Source organism: Tubulanus polymorphus, chromosome 8 (assembly GCF_964204645.1).
Source record: "Tubulanus polymorphus chromosome 8, tnTubPoly1.2, whole genome shotgun sequence".
Taxonomy (NCBI): Eukaryota; Metazoa; Nemertea; class Palaeonemertea; order Tubulaniformes; family Tubulanidae; genus Tubulanus; species Tubulanus polymorphus.
Window position 1 is genome coordinate 2,124,327 of NC_134032.1, and position 21,904 is coordinate 2,146,230.

A 21,904-nucleotide genomic window follows, 5' to 3' on the forward strand; every position below is an offset into this window, starting at 1 on the left:
AACAACTTAAGACCGGTCTAAGCTCATTTTGGTTCTATAGCCAATCTAACAACTTAAGACCAGTCTAAGACCAACTTCGTTCTATAGCCAATCTAACAACTTAAGTCCAGTCTAAGCTCATTTTGGTTCTATATAACCAATCTAACAAATAAATACCAGTCTATGCTTATTTTAGTTCTATAGCCAATCTAACAACTTAAGACCAGTCTAAGCTCATTTTGGTTTTATAGCCAATCTAACAACTTAAGACCAGTCTAAACTCATTAGGTTCTATAACCAATCTAACAACTTAAGACCAGGCTAAGCTCATTTTGGTTCTATAACCAATCTAGCAACTTAAGCTCAGTCCAATTCAATCTAACAACTTAAAATCAGTCCAATCTAATGTTTACTTCTATAGCCAATCTAACAGCTTAAGACCAGTCTGAGCTTATTTTGGTTCTATAACCAATCTAACAGCTTAAGATCAGTCTAAGTTCATTTTGGTTCTATAACCCAATCTAACAACTTAAGACCGGTCTAAGCTATTTTGGTTCTATAACCAATCTTACAACTTAAGACCAGTCTAAGCTCATTTTGCTTCTATAACCAATCTAACAACTTAAGACAGTCTAAGCTCATTTTTGTTTTATAACCAATCTAACAAATTAAGACCGGTCTAATCTCGTTTTGGTTCTAAACCAATCTAACAACTTAAGACCAGTCTAAGCCATTGTGGTTCTATAGCCAATCTAGCAACTTAAAACCAGTCTAAGGTCATTTTGGTTCTATAACCAATCTAACAACTTAAGACAGTCTAAGCTCATTTTGGTTATATAACCAATCTAACAACTTAAGACCAGTCTAAGCTCATTTTGGTTATATAACCAATCTAACAACTTAAGACCAGTCATAGCCAATCTAGCAATTTAAAACCAGTCTCAGCTCATTTTAGTTCTATAATTAATTTAACACTAAGCTCATTTTGATTCTACAACCAATTCTATACATCTTAAGACCAAACTGAGCTCATTTTGGTATCTGGTCCACTTTTTGACTGAAATCACGACTGTGCCTACAACTACTGTGATTACAATTCATGTTGCTACCAAGTAAAAAAACAAAGCCATTAAAAACCGCAAAATTTGCTATATCATCGACATCTCATAAAAACAGCTGAAAATGCGGAAGTTTTTTTATATCTGAAACTCTATAATGATGCTGTTATTATTGTCCAGTCCCAGTTATATATTCAATCTGATACCAGGATATCAAACACATTCTATATATCTAACAGCGCGTACAGCACGTACTGTATCGAAACTACCTAATTCAAACGATATTGATACGAAAGGTAAGCTAAATATCTAAATATGAGTTAGTTCAAACCATATTTGATTGAATTATATATAAATAGGCCTAATGAAGCACGTTGGCCCTGTTCACGGTTCAATTCGAATTAGTAGTTCATATCGTTCGTAGCCACTGTTTATTTTTGAGATCATGAAACGAGGACGAGTGTCTGTAAATACTTTTAACTTATTTCGAAAACAAAAGAAAAAAGTTTCCGTCAAGAATGTGATAAATGCATGACGAAGAATGTTGAAGTATATATAATTGACGCATTATTTCCTTCGTTTCAGATGTCGACGAACACTCCGCGAGTTTTCATCGCGGCTGCCATCTTGTTCTGGCTGACTGTGACAGTCGCTTCGAGAAATCTAGAGGACATCGAAGGTAAGCGGGAACTGGAAACTGAAGAACAAGAAGACTAATAACATTTGGCGATTTAATAATATGTTCTGATGGTTACGTTCATTAAAGTTAAAGTTCATATTCATTGACGAAATAATGACTGCTACAGACAGATATAAGCTAGGAGTGATATTACCAATATCACTTCTCTCCAGGGAGAGATGACTGATACACAGTTACAGATATAGGCTAGGGGTAATAATACCAATATCACTTCTCTCCAGGTAGAGATGACTGATACACAGTTACAGATATAGGCTAGGGGTAATAATACCAATATCACTTCTCTCCAGGGGGAGATGACTGATACACAGTTACAGATATAGGCTAGGGGTAATAATACCAATATCTCATCTCTCCAGGGAGAGATGACTGATACACAGTTACAGATATAGGCTAGGGGTAATAATACAAATATCACTTCTCTCTAGGGAGAGATGACTGATACACAGTTACAGATATAGGCTAGGGGTAATAATACCAATATCACTTCTCTCCAGGTAGAGATGACTGATACACAGTTACAGATATAGGCTAGGGGTAATAATACCAATATCACTTCTCTCTAGGGAGAGATGACTGATACACAGTTACAGATATAGGCTAGGGGTAATAATACCAATATCACTTCTCTCCAGGTAGAGATGACTGATACACAGTTACAGATATAGGCTAGGGGTGATAATACCAATCTCACTTCTCTCTAGGGAGAGATGACTGATACACAGTTACAGATATAGGCTAGGGGTAATAATACCAATATCACTTCTCTCCAGGTAGAGATGACTGATACACAGTTACAGATATAGGCTTGGGGTGATAATACCAATCTCACTTCTCTCTAGGGAGAGATGACTGATACACAGTTACAGATATAGGCTAGGGGTCATAATACCAATATCACTTCTCTCTAGGGAGAGATGACTGATACACAGTTACAGATATAGGCTAGGGGTAATAATACCAATATCACTTCTCTTCAGGGGGAGATGACTGATACACAGTTACAGATTTAGGCTAGGGGTAATAATACAAATATCACTTCTCTCCAGGGGGAGATGACTGATACACAGTTACAGATATAGGCTAGGGGTAATAATACCAATATCACTTCTCTCTAGGGAGAGATGACTGATACACAGTTACAGATATAGGCTAGGGGTAATAATACAAATATCACTTCTCTCCAGGGAGAGATGACTGATACACAGTTACAGATATAGGCTAGGGGTAATAATACCAATATCACTTCTCTCCAGGGAGAGATGACTGATACACAGTTACAGATATAGGCTAGGGGTAATAATACAAATATCACTTCTCTCCAGGGAGAGATGACTGATACAAAGTTACAGATATAGGCTAGGGGAAATAATACCAATATCACTTCTCTCTAGGGAGAGATGACTGATACACAGTTACAGATATAGGCTAGGGGTAATAATACCAATATCACTTCTCTCCAGGGGGAGATGACTGATGCACAGTTACAGATAGGCTAGGGGTAATAATACCAATATCACTTCTCTCCAGGTAGAGATGACTGATACACAGTTACAGATTTAGGCTAGGGGTAATAATACCAATATCACTTCTCTCCAGGGGGAGATGACTGATACACAGTTACAGATTTAGGCTAGGGGTAATAATACCAATATCACTTCTCACCAGGTAGAGATGACTGATACACAGTTACAGATATAGGCTAGGGGTAATAATACCAATATCACTTCTCTCCAGGTAGAGATGACTGATACACAGTTACAGATATAGGCTAGGGGTAATAATACCAATATCACTTCTCTCCAGGGGGAGATGACTGATACACAGTTACAGATATAGGTTAGGGGTAATAATACCAATATCACTTCTCTCCAGGGGGAGATGACTGATACACAGTTACAGATATAGGCTAGGGGTAATAATACCAAATTATCACTTCTTTACTTACATATATATAGACAAGGACCCAGTTCCACAGTTGTGAGTTAGAGTTAACTATGAATTAAAATTAGTTCATTTTCGATGAGTTAACTCAGAGTTTAATCTTAACTCGGAACTGTGGAACTGAACCAAGGGGTTTGGTCCAGTTTTATAAACTGGTATTAATTTCAACCCAAAGCCTGAAATTAAATTCATTTTCGATTGAGTTGAAAATATCGGGTCAGAGTTAAAACCGGGCCCTGGACTGTATCAAAAAGCCGCCTTACATTTTCCACGCGCCTCGCTTTTTGGGTACCTATATTTTCCAACCAAACTTATTTTGTTCCGTTCCTCTGCATGGGATGAAGATAGGAACAAAGTGAAAATATCGATGAAACCAGTTGATAATTACATTTTTATGACGTCACTACTTTTGAATATTTACTGCAACAATGCGGATATAAAACACTGATACCACATTTTGGATAATTCAACTTAAATCATTGTTCGTTTCACCCAATAGCCAAAATTGTAACACAATTTAAGTTACATTTTTAAACTTCTCAGAATCAATAGAAATACTTAGTTTGTTTAACGCTTTTTACAATTTTCAATTATACATATATTATTTTTTAAAACCAATATTGGATCAAACTTCCAAAACACGTTTCGTACGTTTCTTTTTCTATATCAGATATTTTACCGGTCCCTATTCTGAGAAAACCGATCATATTCTTCAGTCACTATGGAAATAAGGGCTGTGTTAGCTATATATGGAAAACTTTCTCATTTTTGATAGATAACGTAATTGAATACGTTCAATGGATTTGTTCATGAATGAAGCATAACTACGAATGATTCAGAGGAGGCTTTCATAGATTTGTTTTTGTGTATTTAGAAAACTGTTTAGAGTTTTAAAATAAAACCCGATAATGATGATAAAATGAACGAGTACTCGTTGACGTTGCGACCTAATTCTATGGGCCATTTTCAAAGACTGACTAATAATACAGCCGGGCATAGTTTCAGTAAACCAGGAAGTTTTTACTGATTTCAATGTTAGTTGATTAGGCTTCGAAAAATGGTTATCATATCCATCGGTTACTTATCAAATAATGGCCAGAATGAATCTTTTAATCTTAAAATAGGGATGATCGTTTCTCTTTTAAATTGTTTTGTGATATATCCTAATTTTGGTGTTTTCCGGTAGCTCAGATCGCGGGTTCAGAGTTGTTGGCGCTCGCGAAAACGATCGTAGTTTAGGTCATTGAAGTAACTTATTTATCGTAATATTCATAAAATATTCTTCAATACATTACGTTGTTTAAATTGTATTTTTCGTAGACCGTCGTCCGCCGACTATAGCCGGCGGGATGTCCGGCAAGCCGGTTTATATCTCTTCGGGTTCGGATGGTGAAAGTCTCTTCTGCGGACACATCGATGGAAGCCCGACACCGACGTAAGTTACTAAATGCCAAACGTGTTAACCTTGTTTCGTTGTGCGAAAGATGTAGTTTGGTCGCTATCACGGTTCAGACCGTTTGGGGTCTAAAGCCGCGATCACACGAGCGTTTTTGGCCCGGGACAACTGTTCACACGGGTGCCGAATGGGCCCGAGCCTGTTTGACCAAAACGACGGACCAGGCCCGTGCCCGTGCACGAGACAAAACGTGATTGGGTTTGAATTGCAACTGGTACCAGAAATGATCCACTTCACTTTGTTAAAGTATCGTTTAGTATCGAGTGAGTAGTTTACGTGTGAACGCGCTCTCTAATAAGGCATGGGCCAAATTTGACTCGAGCCTGATCCGTGCCAATTTGGCCCGGGCCAAATCGTCTCGTCCGTGTGATCGCGGCTAAGATATTGCCATAGTTATCCACCGACAGATTAGATACTTATTTATTACCACTGACTAAGATGTTGCATTTAAGCAGGTCAGCAATAGACGTAAACAGTCAGTTTAAAAAATAAGAGGAAAAAAAATAGCCATCCAACAACTACAGCGCCACCTTTAGTAATTATGACCTCACCTGACAACATAATTCTTACGAATTTTTCTTAATCCCTTAGCGATAGCTTGGGGCAATAGAAATACGCGAATCCATGACCTGCATTTCAAAGTAAATTTCCCGCCAATAGTTGCCGATCGATTCCTGGCTCGTGCCCGCATGTTCACTGTTTGTCCTTTTTGCTGCAGCTGTAGGCCTATAGTACACTAGTCTGAACAAAGGAAATACAGGGATAAAACGAAATATGATTTTTATTTGAAACTTGTTCAGAAGTTGTCACCAGCGGCCTCCAGTCATATAAACGGTAACAATAGTCGAATGAGAATTTGAGAGATTGTCACTTTTCCGTCATTGAAAGGGTTGAATGGTTTAAAGATGACGAACGCTTGCTGACTGATCCCGAGTTACCGCCACAGTTGAGAAGGAATTACAACACTACAACTATCACTGTGAAGAGTGACGAACCGGGCACTTACTACTGCATGGCCAGAAACAAATGGGGTGTTAGTAAATCTGTCAAGGTTGAAGTTGGCGTCGAAGGTAAATTGAGAACTAGTCAAATTAAAAGCGACAACTGAAAGAACTCGGTCCCGAGTCAAATTAAACTCACACAACTGTGGAACTGGATCCTGAGTCAAATTAAATCCACATAACTGTGGAACTGGATCCATAGTCAACTTAAACCCATACAACTGTGGAACTGGATCCAGAGTCAAATTAAAACCACACAACTGTGGAACTGGATCCAGAGTCAAATTAAAACCACACAACTGTGGAACTGAATCCAGGGTCAAATTAAAACCACACAACTGTGGAACTGGATCCATAGTCAACTTAAACCCATACAACTGTGGAACTGGATCCAGAGTCAAATTAAACCCACACAACTGTGGAAGTGGATTTTGAGTCAAATTAAACTCACATAACTGTGGAACTGGATCCAGAGTCAAATTAAAACCACACAACTGTGGAACTGAATCCAGGGTCAAATTAAAACCACACAACTGTGGAACTGGATCCATAGTCAACTTAAACCCATACAACTGTGGAACTGGATCCAGAGTCAAATTAAACCCACACAACTGTGGAACTGAATCCAGAGTCAAATTAAACCCACACAACTGTGGAAGTGGATTTTGAGTCAAATTAAACCCACATAACTGTGGAACTGGATCCAGAGTCAAATTAAACCCACACAACTGTGGAAGTGGATTTTGAGTCAAATTAAACCCACATAACTGTGGAACTGGATCCAGAGTCAAATTAAAACCGCACATATTACTGTGGAACGGGGTTCAAAGTTAAATCAAACCCACACAACTGTGGAACTGGATTCAGAGTCAAATTAAACCCACACAACTGTGGAACTGGATTCAGAGTAAAATTAAACCCACACAACTGTGGAACTGGATTAAGAGTCAAATTAAACCCACACAACTGTGGAACGGGGTTCGAAGTTAAATTAAACCCATACAACTGTGGAACTGGATTCAGAGTCAAATTAAACCCACACAACTGTGGAACTGAATCAAGAAACAAATTGAACCCAACTGTGGAACTGAGTTCAGAGTCAAATTAAACCCACATAACTGTGGAACTGGATCCAGAGTCAAATTAAACAAACACAACTGTGGAACTGGATTCAGAGTCAAATTAAACCCACACAACTGTGGAACTGGATTTAGAGTCAAATTAAACCTACATAACTGTGGAACTGGATTCAGAGTCAAATTAAACCCACACAACTGTGGAACTGGATTTAGAGTCAAATTAAACCTACATAACTGTGGAACTGGATTCAGAGTCAAATTAAACCCACACAACTGTGGAACTGGATCCAGAGTCAAATTAAACCCACACAACTGTGGAACTGGATTCAGAATCAAATTAAACCCACACAACTGTGGAACGGGGTTCAAAGTTAAATTAAACCCATACAACTGTGGAACTGGATTCAGAGTCAAATTAAACCCACACAACTGTGGAACTGTATCCAGAGTCAAATTAAACCCTCACATATTACTGTGGAACGCGGTTCAAAGTTAAATTAAACCCACATAACTGTGGAACTGGATTCAGAGTCAAATTAAACCCACACAACTGTGGAACTGTATCCAGAGTCAAATTAAACCCTCACATATTACTGTGGAACGGGGTTCAAAGTTAAATTAAACCCACACAACTGTGGAACTGGATTCAGAGTCAAATTAAACCCACACAACTGTGGAACTGGATTCTAATACGGTGTACGCTGTTGATTGTTTGTAGAAATTTCCCGAAAACAGAAAGTCGAATCATACGGTAATAAAACCGTCAAACTTTACGATTCATTCGAGCTGAAATGCGACGAGAAACAAATCGTCGGCGTGACACCCGTCGAATCTACCAATTACCACTGGACATTTGGTTCAATGAATAATGATATCACACCAAAACCGATACCCGTCGACCCGAACAGATACGTGAAAACTGAAAATGGTAAGTCACTCATTCCGGCAAAATGTCATTATACAGTCGAACCTCGTTAGGTTCGAAAATTGAAACAATTACCGAATTTCGTGTCAACTATTTGATAAAAATGTTCCACAATCCCCAAAGTCCATTATTACCTGAAATGCTGGTATACACTTTAACTGCCAGAGACGTGCGCGATCGATAAATCCCGACGATGCATTAAAACGAGTCAAACTTTAAAAAGGGGAAACTCATTATGGACCATCGTTCTAAGCGTGCTATTTACTATGAATAATGTCCATTTCAACTTGACTTGAGAGCTTACCGTGCGGCCTTGTGATAGAATTATAGGAGAAAACGGGTTAGAACCTTGACCAACGTTTGGAAGATCAAGAACACAGATGTTGATACATTTGAAACCAAAAGCGAAGATGCTAGCCAGATTAGCCAAATCGAACAATATTTCAAGTTTAAAACCCGCTATATACAGAATTTCAAAGATTAAAAACCATTTTTACCCTAGCGAGAGATTGTCGCCAGGTAGTTTTAAGTTTAAAACCCGCTTTAAACAGAATTTCAAAGATTAAAAACCATTTTTACCCTAGCGAGAGATTGTCGCCAGGTAGTTTTAAGTTTAAAACCCGCTATATACAGAATTTCAAAGATTAAAAACCATTTTTACCCTAGCGAGAGATTGTCGCCAGGTAGTTTTAAGTTTAAAACCCGCTATATACAGAATTTCAAAGATTAAAAACCATTTTTACCCTAGCGAGAGATTGTCGTCAGGTATAGTTGAAGTAAGCCTATAGGGTAACAGCGTTATTCGGCTGGAAACTAGCTGTTGTCGAGCACAGTCTGCATTTTGATAGTATTAGTATATGCTGGGGCGTAGGGGGGGGGGGGGTGGGGGTGGGGGGTGGTCTAGTAGCCAAACCTTTCATTTTCGTATTATAAAAGCTGAGACCAGATCATGGGTAACTCCTTCCGGCCTTGTTACATTTTCCGTGTCAAAATAGCATAATTCATCTTCGTAGAATATAAGAAATTCGTAGAATTTGAGAAATAGTTGATAGAACATTGAATTTTGGAAAAAAATCCGGATGTCGACACGTGAATGCACGCACAAGCGACGCCTGGTGGATGATCCTTCCAAGAGCCCCGAGCCTCGATTGCCGCAGTATTTGTCGCTTGCGCCAAACAAACTATCGCTGCCAGAAATTTTATTTCTATAAACCATATTCTTTAGATAAACCCTGGGACCGGTTGCATAGTCATGGTTTAGACTTAAGACCTGGTTAAGACCAACTAAGTTTTATAGCCAATCTAACAACTTAAGATTTAAGACCACTATTAGACTTAAGTCACGACTGTGCAACTGGCCCCTGGGGCCGGTTCCATAGTCAAGATTTAAGTCAAAAAGTGGTCTTAAATCTTAAGACTGGTCTTAAGCTGTTAGATAAGCTATATAACTTAAATAGTCTTAGACTAGTCTCAAGTCTAAGCCATGACTATGGAACCGGCCCCTGGTGTTAACTGAATATCACTAGAGCCCCGATTTATTCTGTTTTTCTGATGGTGTGGTGAATATGTAAATTGTTTTGCAGGTGATTTAATTGTATCCCACGCTGAAGTAGATGACAGCACCACTGGACAGCATTTATACGTCTGCAATATATGGGGTATAACTTCCGGAAAGTCTGCTAGTCTACACCCCATCAAAGTCCTTGGTACGTGATATGACACCCGCCGGGTGTTATTTTGATTATGATTCTCAATTCGAAATAATATATACTGTACCCACTACTGGAAGGTTTTGAGGAGGAGAAAAATTATGATTAGTTACTAATGACAACCTTCTCATTCTCAATGACTGAAACCATTCAGTAAAATTATGATTAGTTACTAATGACAACCTTCTCATCTCAATGACTTAAACCATTCAGTAAAATTATGATTAGTTACTAATGACAACCTTCTCATCTCAATGACTTAAACCATTCAGTAAAATTATGATCAGTCACTAATGACAACCTTCTCATCTCAATGACTTTAACCATTCAGTAAAATTATGATTAGTTACTAATGACAACCTTCTCATCTCAATGACTCAAACCATTCAGTAAAATTAAGATTAGTTACTAATGACTCCCTTCTCATTCTCAATGACTCAAACCATTCAGTAAAATTTTGATTAGTTACTAATGACTCCCTTCTCATTCTCAATGACTCAAACCATTCAGTAAAATTTTGATTAGTTACTAATGACTCCCTTCTCATTCTCAATGACTCAAACCATTCAGTAAAATTTTGATTAGTTACTAATGACTCCCTTCTCATTCTCAATGACTCAAACCATTCAGTAAAATTTTGATTAGTTACTAATGACTCCCTTCTCATTCTCACTGACTTCTACGATTCAGTACAATTATGATTAGTCACTAATGACAACCTTCTCATCTCAATGACTTAAACCATTCAGTAAAATTATGATTAGTTACTAATGACAACCTTCTCATCTCAATGACTTCAACGATTCAGTAAAATTTTGATTAGTTAGTTACTCACAACAACCTTCTCATTCTCAATGACTTCTCATTCTCGAAGACTTAAAAACTTCAGCACGATTATGATGACAGCAACGATTCAGTAATATTATAAAAAAAGTTACTGTAGACAGTCTTAATATTCCCTGATTCAGTAAAAAGTTTATCAGAAAAATGATTAAATAATATCTAATTCTCATTCAGTAAGATATTGATGAGTTAATGTCGACGACCTTCTCATTCTCGACGATCAAAACACTTTTTTTTCTAGACGATACAAATCAGCACACGACTAAACCCGTCGCTTTGAAATATCCCGTAAGCGAAGGACGCCGGAACATGAATCCAAGGCCAACGTTGAACGGTAGCGCGATAATGCTGCCTTGTTTATTCACCGGAATGTAAGTAAAGACCGATGAAATGATCGTTAAAAAAACGATACGCGGAGTCGGACTCGGGTCTTTCCTGCGCGATAGGCAGATTTACCACAGCTGTTTGTGTTGTGTGGTATATCCTCCTTTCTCGTGACATATGTGTGATATCGTTCCTGCATATACCATGGAGGATGGTTGGAGTGTAAATAAAATCGTAATCGTAATTCGTAATCATAGATATTAGTGAAAATTAGTTCATTTTAATGAACTTTGAACTGGATTTTTAGGCTCCCAAATGGAAATTTCGCTAAACAAGGCATCAAGTATACATCAGATCGGTGTCCCCAATGAGTGCATGGTAGAGTTTTACAGGAAAAATGATTTGCCGATGAGAGAAATTGATTCGAATTGAAATGAAATATAGAAGAAATTGAAGCGCGGTAACCGAGTAACCACTAGTGACACCTGGCGGATCCTCGCCTGCCATAAGCGGAATCCTCGATTGCCACAGTTAGCGGTGCCGGTTCCCCATTCTAATGACTGTTTGCACTTGACGGCCAATCTGACCGGCTGTGTCCATCTGTATCAATTACGACAAATTTTTTGATTTTCTTTTAAATATCGTCGTTGATTGGTTATTTCTCACTAGACCGTACGTGGCCGTTGATTGGTACAGAGAGGCCGCCGGCAACGGAAGACAAAGCGTCAGCAGCGGGCAAAGCGTCAATGGCAGCCAAAGCGACAGCAGTATGGAACCAGTCAAGGTCGGCTCCAACACAACCTCGTTGAAGATCGGTGACGGCGGTGCTGATATGGTGGAAGGAATCTATTATTGTAAACCTCGTAGACAGGATGAACCGAGAGCTTATTACAACGTAACCATCGAGCGTGAGTTTCCCTCTGTCAATAGACATTCGAATAGCCCCTTAGATAATAGATTACGAGCCAAATTTTAGCACGGGTATGATCATTGAATTGCGACCCGATACTAGCAGGTACCGAGATTGATAGCACGAATATGGGAAGTGGTATGGCGGCGACAGCGCTATCCCTAAATTTATGCAAATTTTCTCATTCCAGAAAAGCCCGAATGGATTTCGAAGCCGAAAAACGTTCTGATATTTCCGAAGGAAGAGGCCGTATTCGAGTGCAAAGCTAAAGGCAAACCACAACCGGCGATTAGCTGGATCGTCGACGGTGTCGATTACGAACCCGGGAAATGGATCGGTAGGTCTTTACGAAATACAAATTCGATTAATTTGTTTTAGAAGATTCGTAGAGGAGTTATTGTTATTATCATTCTTATTATTATTATTTATTATTATCATTCTTATTATTATTATTATTATTATTATTTATTATTATCATTTTTATTATTATTATTTACTATTATCATTATTATCTTCATATGTGATTAACACTTTATTTATTATCACTTTATTTTTATCAGTTTATTATTTTTTCTAAGTGCAATCCTCTATCAGGTTCAGCCTTTAGGGCTTGGGGTTGTCCTTCTTATATATGTGCCTATTTATCTATGAAATTATATTCAAACAAATTATGTTTATAAATCTTGTACATACCATAAGTAAATAAATCATTTGTTCATTGTTTCTAATCAATTTCATTTTTGCACGCGTCAAAATAAAAAAGATAAAAATAAAAATGTGCATTCCGCATGCAGAAATCTGTTATCGTTTCTTTTTTTTGAAAACAAGTAAAACACTCCCGCACTCGTCCCGATAAATAACCTGATCACGCTTATATATAAATAATCTTGTGATCTTGTCTCACGGTCGCTTCTCAATTTTTACTGTTGCAGGTGAGCATTTCGGTAACGAAGTGCTTTCCAACCTGATTCAAGGTCGCAGACGCCCGAATTTCACCATTTAAATAATGAAAAAAATATAGTCCCCCTCCACACTTTTTTTGAATTTGGAATAAGGCATTTTATTTTATATTTTTAAAGAAAGGGGACGTAAAAATAAAAACCCTCGCCACTTCAGAAACAGGGTATTTCGGTGCGTGGCCTTAACATGTCTATTTGAAGTATATACGAGCTTAATGCATAGTAGCCACCTGATAAACTAGTTTACCTTTAAGTACTAAGTCCGCCCCGTCGAGTTTGTTATTTAGCTAGCTTTAAAACTCATGTTTTCCGTTTCGTCCGCACTATTTCAGATAGCCAGGCGAATTTCACCGTCACTGATGAGTCGTTCGCGTTCACATCCATGCGCGATGACGTCAAGTTCAAGGTCGTCCAGTGCCAAGCGTTAAACGAACACGGCGCGATCATTTCGCCCGCTTATGTCGGCGTGATGGGTAAATTTAGAAATTTCTTTTCTATCGCGCGAAATACCATATTATATCAGAAATATCTGATAATTGAAATAAGAGTAAATTACAAAAGAATTCTTTCACTTTCACTATACGATATACTACAAAAAATGGCAATTTCTAAAAATCAAAATTTAGCCCTGCTGGAGTATCACTAACACTTAGATCTGGACTCGAGTATCTTGGCCGAGATATACCATACCGGACCCGTAGCCAGGATTTGTAAGGGTCTGTCCGAATAAAGGCAAAGTTCTGCGAGGAAATTATGGTCGATTTCATGTAGCGTGTGGGTGCCGATTTTTTTGGTAAAAACACGGCGGCATTTGCGTTTGTTTTTGAACACGAAGCATCTTTTTCTAACACCCAACTGAAGTTTATTTCGTTAGTGCGGGCAAACCTTTTTGTAGGCACTCGGAAAAAAATATATTTGGGGTTCGAACCCCAGCCACGCACGCAGGTCATCGGTATAATCAGTTATCGATGCGTTTTGTAGATCGTATTGAAGTAGCTAATAACACGAATAAAGCGATGGACGCCAAGAAGCAAGTAGACCCGATTAAACTGCCGTGTTTGCTCTGGTACGACAGGCTGATGCCCCCTAGCGTCGAGTGGAGCCGTAACGGAACATCTATCAGCGAATCCGAAAAAGGATTCGAGGTAAATTTCAGTGCGTCATTGACGATTTGTCTTAGGGGTACCACGGTCTATCATTAAACCGGGTCCAGGTTGGGGACCTTTCCCTAGGGGTAACTTTGATACCCAGTCTATAAAACCGGGCCCAGGTTATGGATTTGTCTCTAGGGGTAACTTTGATACCCGGTCTATCCTTAAACCAGGTCCAGGTATAGGACTTATCCCTAGGGTTACCTTTGATACTCGGTCTATAAAACCGGGTCTAGGTTGAGGTTTAACCCCTATAGGATAACTTTAAATTCAATTTTAATTGAATTCCAATTGTTTTTATGTCAATTACCCAGCGGTACAAATATTCGCTGATCATATTTTAATTAGGTAAAACCTTTGAGTAGAGGGAATGAGCTTGTGATCGACCCCGGCAAGTTCGACAAAGCAGATCCCTGGCTGGGAAAATACGTGTGCAAAGCGTCGTCCGGACGAGAAAAGGCGAGCGTAGAACATATTATCAGGCGTAAGTTCACTATAGGGAAGATTATTTCATAATCATGGTTCATGTTTGCGTGGATTGAATACAATGACACAATTAGAAAACATAAAAAACTAAGAGAGTAGTGACGTTTAGACTCAATTCTATGAGCCATTTTCAAAACTAAGATAGTAGTGACCTTTAGACTGAATTCTATGAGACATTTTCAAAACTAAGAGAGTAGTGACGTTTTAGACTCAATTCTGTAAGACATTTTCAAAACTAAGATAGTAGTGACCTTTAGACTGAATTCTATAAGACATTTTCAAAACTAAGAGAGTAGTGACGTTTAGACTCAATTCTATGAGACATTTTCAAAACTAAGAGAGTAGTGACGTTAAGACTGAATTCTATGAGCTATTTTCAGAAACTAAGAGAGTAGTGACGTTTAGACTCAACTCTATGAGACATTTTCAGAACTAAGAGAGTAGTGACGTTTAGACTCAATTCTATGAGACATTTTCAAAACTAAGAGAGTAGTGACGTTAAGACTGAATTCTATGAGACATTTTCAAAACTAAGAGAGTAGTGACGTTAAGACTCAATTCTATGAGACATTTTCAAAACTAAGAGAGTAGTGACGTTTAGACTGAATTCTATGAATCATTTTCAAAACTAAGAGAGTTGTGACGTTTGAACTCAATTCTAGGAGCCATTTTCAAAACTAAGAGAGTTGTGACGTTTAGACTGAATTCTATGAGCCATTTTCAAAACTAAGAGAATAGTTACGTTTAGACTCAATTCTATGAGACATTTTCAAAACTAAGAGAGTAGTGACGTTTAGACTCAATTCTATGAGACATTTTCAAAACTAAGAGAGTAGTGACGATTAGACTCAATTCTATGAGCTATTTTCAAAACTAAGAGAGTAGTGACGTTAAGACTCAATTCTATGAGACATTTTCAAAACTAAGAGAGTAGTGACGTTTAGACTCAATTCTATGATACATTTTCAAAACTAAGAGAGTAGTGACGATTAGACTCAATTCTATGATACATTTTCAAAACTAAGAGAGTAGTGACGTTTAGACTCAATTCTATGAGACATTTTCAGAACTAAGATAGTAGTGACGTTTAGACTCGATTATATGAGACATTTTCAAAACTAAGAGAGTAGTGACGTTTAGACTCAATTCTATGATACATTTTCAAAACTAAGAGAGTAGTGACGATTAGACTCAATTCTATGATACATTTTCAAAACTAAGAGAGTAGTGACGTTTAGACTCAATTCTATGAGTCATTTTCAGAACTAAGATAGTAGTGACGTTTAGACTCGATTATATGAGACATTTTCAGAACTGAGAGAGTAGTGACGTTTGGACTTGAATTATTAAGTATAAGAAGAGTTTATCTGAAATACTTTGAAAAAAAAAAACCGTTTAGACTATAACCTGAATGAGTCGTTTTTAAAACAGTCCTTATTTTCAAATGCTATTATCTTAGTTTGTCTTCGTGCTTGCGTCTCATCTTTAGAATCCGCTTGATTTGATTCTATCTGTGAATTTCAACAGGTCTCGCGGTCGAGAAACCAGCTCCGGCCATCGGCAAACAGACGAACGTCATGCCAGCGATGCCACTTTGGTTGATCATCGTCATTATCGTCGGTGGGATCCTTTTCATCGTTATCGTCATCGTCATCGTTTACAGGATTGCCGACAGTCGGCGCAACGGTGCCGATTATCCGGGTTAGTTTACATCGGGAATCCAGCGCAAAAAAAGGGTTGACCGGAATTTCCCAAAGTTTTATTGTCTTCTGTGAATTTACTTATGAATTTGGTTTGAATTTAAACTGGTCCTAAGTTTTTAAATTGGATATAGAAACACAATAATCTTAGACTGGTCTTAAGTTGTTAGATTGGCTATAGAACCAAACTGATTTTAGACTGGTACTAAGTTGTTAGATTGGTTATACATCCAAAATGAGCTTAGACTGGTCTTAAGTTGTTAGATTGGTTATTGAACTAAAATGAGCTTAGACTGGTCTTAAGTTGTTAGATTTGCTATAGAACCAAAATGAGCTTAGACTGGTCTTAAGTTGTTAGATTGGTTATAGAACCAAAATGAGCTTAGATTGGTCTTAAGTTGTTAGATTGGTTATAGAACCAAAATGAGATTAAACTGGTCTTAAGTTGTTAGATTGGTTATTGAACTAAAATAAGCTTAGACTGGTCTTAAGTTCTTAGATTGGTTATTGAACTAAAATGAGCTTAGACTGGTCTTAAGTTGTTAGATTGGTTATAAAACCAAAATGAGCTTAGACTGGTCTTAAGTTGTTAGATTGGTTATACATCCAAAATGAGCTTAGACTGGTCTTAAGTTGTTAGATTGGTTATTGAACTAAAATGAGCTTAGACTGGTCTTAAGTTGTTAGATTTGTTATAAAACCAAAATGAGCTTAGACTGGTCTTAAGTTGTTAGATTGGTTATAGAACCAAAATGAGCTTAGACTGGTCTTAAGTTGTTAGATTGGACATAGAACCAAAATGAGCTTAGACTGGTCTTAGGTTGTTAGATTGGTTATAGAACCAAAATGAGCTTAGACTGGTCTTAAGTTGTTAGATTTGTTATAAAACCAAAATTTGATACCAAAACCGGACGAGGATCTGATGACTAGAACTCAGTAGAGAACAAAGCTGTTGACCAGTGCATATGTATAATACTCATTTTGATATGATCCAACAATTATTTTTCTGATCATTTCAGTCGATAAACTTGAGAAAGCTTCCGGTAACGACCCTAAACAGGAGTTGAAGGACACGGGATTCCGCGATTTTTCGCCGAAAAATGCGAGACCCGCCCAAATCGACATTGATGATGAAGCATTCGAAAACTCTGCCAAAGTCGGAATCGTAAATCCCACACTGGTCGCCTCCGACGAGGACGGCCATCCCATGTTGGTCGGCTCCGACGACGATAACACGACTCAAGCAGACGATCCGGTCCAAACACCGGAGCCGACCAACTCCACCGAGAACCCAGCACCGGAGCCGACCATCTCTACCGAGAACCCAGCACCGGAGCCGACCAACTCTACCAAGATCCCAGCACCGGAGCCGACCAAACCGACAGACGGACTGGAACTTGGAGCTCCAGATGATGGCGAAATGGGAGATGATGAAGGCGGCGGGGTTGGTGGCGCCATCGAGGAGAAAGATGTTTCACCAGCGCCACCTGCATCCGGCAATGTGAATGAGCAGGAAGCTGCTGTCGACGCCCCTCCTGCAGCTGATAACACAAATCAGCAACAAACGGCTGTAGACGCAGATTCTACACCATTTTTCAACGAGTCAGCAATTATCTAGTCACGTGGTGGCATCATTAGCTGACAGTGCCAAATATATGTGTCAATCTGCTGCCTGGACGACCTTCACCCCTTTAAACATTCGTCACCATTGTGTGTTAATGTCTTGACGATCAGTTGTTGAAAGTGTGCTGATAAAATGTCTAATGTCTGGTGTTTGTAGTTCATTTTCAATTAAAAACGTCTCAGGTGAAGTTCTGAACACGTGTGAAGTGTGGACGATCAGTTTTTGAATATTTTAGATTGAGCTTGCCTAAGGGGTGGTCTCGTCCAGGCAGCAGATTGCTAACTAACTAGGCACTTGCGTATTATCTTAAACGCCTTTTCAACGCTATCCCAGACAAACTAACGTAACAAAAATCTAAAATGTTTTGATATCGCGCATTTCTGTTAACGACATTATTGAGAGTATTTGTTTTTCTGTGAATGTTTTTTTTTTAAACAAGATTACGTATTAATACTATAAAAAACCATTTTCGAGACGCTTTTTTGTTTTATCGTCGGAGGTAAGCGGTCTCTCCAGGTACGTTATAGAAAAGTGATATATTTCTATTTCATGAAAGGAAGCTTTTATCGAATCGATATTAACGATATTCTTCAAGACCTTTGAGTAATAAGGTTTCAGTGTATTTATACCGATTCGAGTCGAACCCTATTGGACTGTTCACGACGGAACCGCGGCATTTCAAGCGTTGTCCGCACACTGTAAGCAGCCAGCAGGACTCGAACCCACTTGTAAATCAGAACTGAAGGTCGATGCAACACCATCACGCCTTATCTCATTGGGAGCTACTGAGGTCGCACTTGGTATAATGGGCGTCGCGTTTGAAAATATTCTAACGGTTGAGTTGCATTTTACAGCATATCTAAGAAGGAAACTACCAATAAACTCAATAAGGACGTTGATCTTTTTCTATATATCAAGAAGGCTGAAAGGTAACTTAAACAATTAGGGGTGTACAACGCCCTAATGACCTATGGATTGCTTAAATATTTGAGTTATCAATTCGGACAAATTTGAATTTTCCACACTTTTCTAGTGGCGCCACTGTCGCGGGTTTAATCATAGTATTCAGGGCAGAAATCGGAAAATTAAAATGGCGTCGTCGAGGTTGATTTAAAGCGTATCTCTCCGTAAAATGTATCTGTCACATTCAATCTATATACAATTAAGTGGTTATTGATTCCAGATTGAGAGTATATAGAACTATCGGTTATAACGAGCAGATTTTCTGTTCCCGTGAAGTTCGTTGTAACTAGGTTCCGCTGTATATAGGACTATCGGTTATAAGGAACTGATTTTCTGGTCCCGTGAAGTTCGTTGTAACGAGGTTCCGCTGTATATAGAACTATCGGTTATAACGAACAGATTTTCTGGTCCCCTGAAATTCGTTGTAACGCGGTTCCGCTGTTTATAGAACTATCGGTTATAACGAACTGATTTTCTGGTCCCCTGAAGTTCGTTGTATCGAGGTTCCGCTGTATATAGAACTATCGGTTATAACGAACAGATTTTTCTGGTCCCCTGAAGTTCGTTGTAACGCGGTTCCGCTGTATTTAGAACTATCGGTTATAACGAACTTATTTTCTGGTCCCCTGAAATTCGTTGTAACGCGGTTCCGCTGTATATAGAACTATCGGTTATAACGAACAGATTTTCTGTTCCAGTGAAGTTCGTTGTAACGAGGTTCCGCTGTATATAGAACTATCGGTTATAACGAACTGATTTTCTGGTCCCCTGAAGTTCGTTGTAACGCGGTTCCGCTGTATATAGAACTATCGGTTATAACTAACTGATTTTCTGGTCCCCTGAAGTTCGTTGTAACGCGGTTCCGCTGTATATAGAAATATCGGTTATAACGAACTGATTTTCTGGTCCCCTGAAGTTCCTTGTAACGCGGTTCCGCTGTATATAGAACTATCGGTGATAGCGAACAGATTTTCTGGTCCCGTGAAGTTCGTTGTAACGAGGTTCCACTTTGTTGTGACGAAAATCGAGTATTGGGCGCCTGATATCGTTTTCGTCGCTTAATGGACGCGCAAAAAACGAATATGGGCGTGTTTGCTAAACAGAGATCAAATTAAACACAAGCGCGTGTAAACAACGTTCGTTTTTGTCCTCATTAACTTTTTTTCCAATTTTCCGATTCGTTCGTCGAGCGCGATAGCGCAATTAAACTTCAACGAGCCCGCGCGCGTGGTTATACGATAATTGCGCATTGATCATGTTGAGTTTACTCGCGTGGAGCGCGCGTTCTGAGTCGGTAGTCGCTGAATTAACGTTGAAGAGCTTTTTGCACCCGCTTTCAGAAGATGTGGTCTGATTTCCAGACACCGACACATAACTTGTGTGAACTTATTGACTCGTCTAAGATGATATAAAATCCCAGCACACTAAGAATAAAAAGAGTCTGAAATATTTCCTTGAGCTAGTGTAGTTTATTCAACGTTTCGACTATATCCTAATAGTCATCTTCAGAAATACTGATGTTGTCCTCATTATAACCATTGATGAAACACTCTGAGTCCGTGTTGTAAAGATAATATAAAATCCCTGCACACTAAGAATAAAAAGAGTCTGAAATGTTTCCTTGAGCTAGTGTAGTTTATTCAACGTTTCGAATATATCCTAATAGTCATCTTCAGGAATGCTGTATTCCTTGAGCTAGTGTAGTTTATTCAACGTTTGCACTATATCCTAATAGTCATCTTCAGGAATACTGATGTTGTCCTCATTATAACCATTGATGAAACACTCTGAGTCCGTGTTGTAAAGATAATATAAAATCCCTGCTATATATAAAACATAAAAAGAGTTTGAAACGATTCCTTGAGCTAGTGACAAATATGTAGTTATTTCAACGTTACGACTATATCCTAATAGTCATCTTCAGGAATCCTCGGTTGTTAGTTGGATGATGTAAACACGTGTTGATTCGTAATGACGGGTTTCTATTGGCTGTTGATTGAGTGGTCTTGCGACTCGTCCGTCATATCGGCTGCTGTTCTCCACACGCGCGCGCGCTCCAGTCGCTGGTCTAGTCTGAGTAAACGTCGCCGACGCCAACAACAAAGCACGCACTGGACAGAGAAGAAGAAAACTTAAAGGTAAACAGTTTTTAAAAATCTTAGCTTATTTCTATTTTCTGCTGCTTTATAAATTTCCACAATAGTTTCCGTCTTTTATCATTTCTTTTTCCATCTAAGTTTTTTTCGATATCGTTTTCCGTCTAAAGTTAATATTTGAGAACGAAATAAAGAGGCTAAAAGTTAAACAGATGGTGTGAATTTCATTTTTTTGAGATTCATATTCAATTTGCTGCATATTTTGGCCTCTTTTCAAAAATAGAAATACTTGGAAATCTGCCCAGATTTTGGGCTACCGTAAATGCAGAAAGTGTTATGTTCCAAAAAATGAAAGAATATTGAGTGGGTATTTATTTCCTCGGCGAATTCATTTAATATTCTTACAGAATAGCTTAAAGGTTTCTTCAACAAAACATCTAAGAGATTAATCGCAAATGCTGCCTGCTAGTATTTTCAATTTCAAAACAACACCTCAAAATGCAGTATAAAAGCTTCGCCCAAAGTGGCGTTCATCATCATAACGTTATTGCATTTTTTGGTTTTGAAATTTATTACAATTTTTGGTTTTGAATTCTAGAATATGAGAGCGCACTGGCAATAAGGACATGCCAGCAATCTCTTGGACATCACTCGATACTTTTCCATGATTGTCTAAAGTTATTTAATGAATTTCGGTTTATTGATTATTGAGAAAATACTGGTCTTGTGGTTCAAAACTCATCGGCAACTTAGGCAGTACTAACGGCAGCCGTTATTGGCTGTAGATCTTTTTGGTAGCGTGCGGCCATCTATCGTTGAGACCAATTTTGATTGTCTGAATACTGCTCCTTCGATCTAAGACACCGCCCAAAAGATCTACAGCCAATAATTAAAAACTATTGTTAATCAAATAGTAATTATGGCTGTGATTGTAACATGATTGTCCAGGTTTCGCTGGTCGTTGCTCAGTAACGATTTAGAAAACGCCGTTGTGCAA

General features: G+C 38.4%; 1 protein-coding gene across 1 annotated transcript; it reads left to right on the forward strand.

Moving 5' to 3' along the window:
- Positions 1-1,243: 1,243 nt before the first annotated feature.
- LOC141910122 (neurofascin-like) lies at positions 1,244-18,303 on the forward strand. The gene is made up of 14 exons (XM_074800837.1): positions 1,244-1,333; positions 1,623-1,716; positions 5,002-5,116; positions 6,026-6,207; positions 7,936-8,145; positions 9,726-9,848; positions 10,936-11,065; positions 11,688-11,926; positions 12,119-12,265; positions 13,220-13,360; positions 13,869-14,032; positions 14,387-14,522; positions 16,052-16,225; positions 17,244-18,303. The coding sequence occupies exons 2-14, from the start codon at positions 1,623-1,625 to the stop codon at positions 17,840-17,842; spliced, it is 2,454 nt and encodes an 817-aa protein (XP_074656938.1). The 5' UTR covers positions 1,244-1,333; the 3' UTR covers positions 17,843-18,303.
- The last annotated feature ends 3,601 nt before the right edge of the window (positions 18,304-21,904 follow it).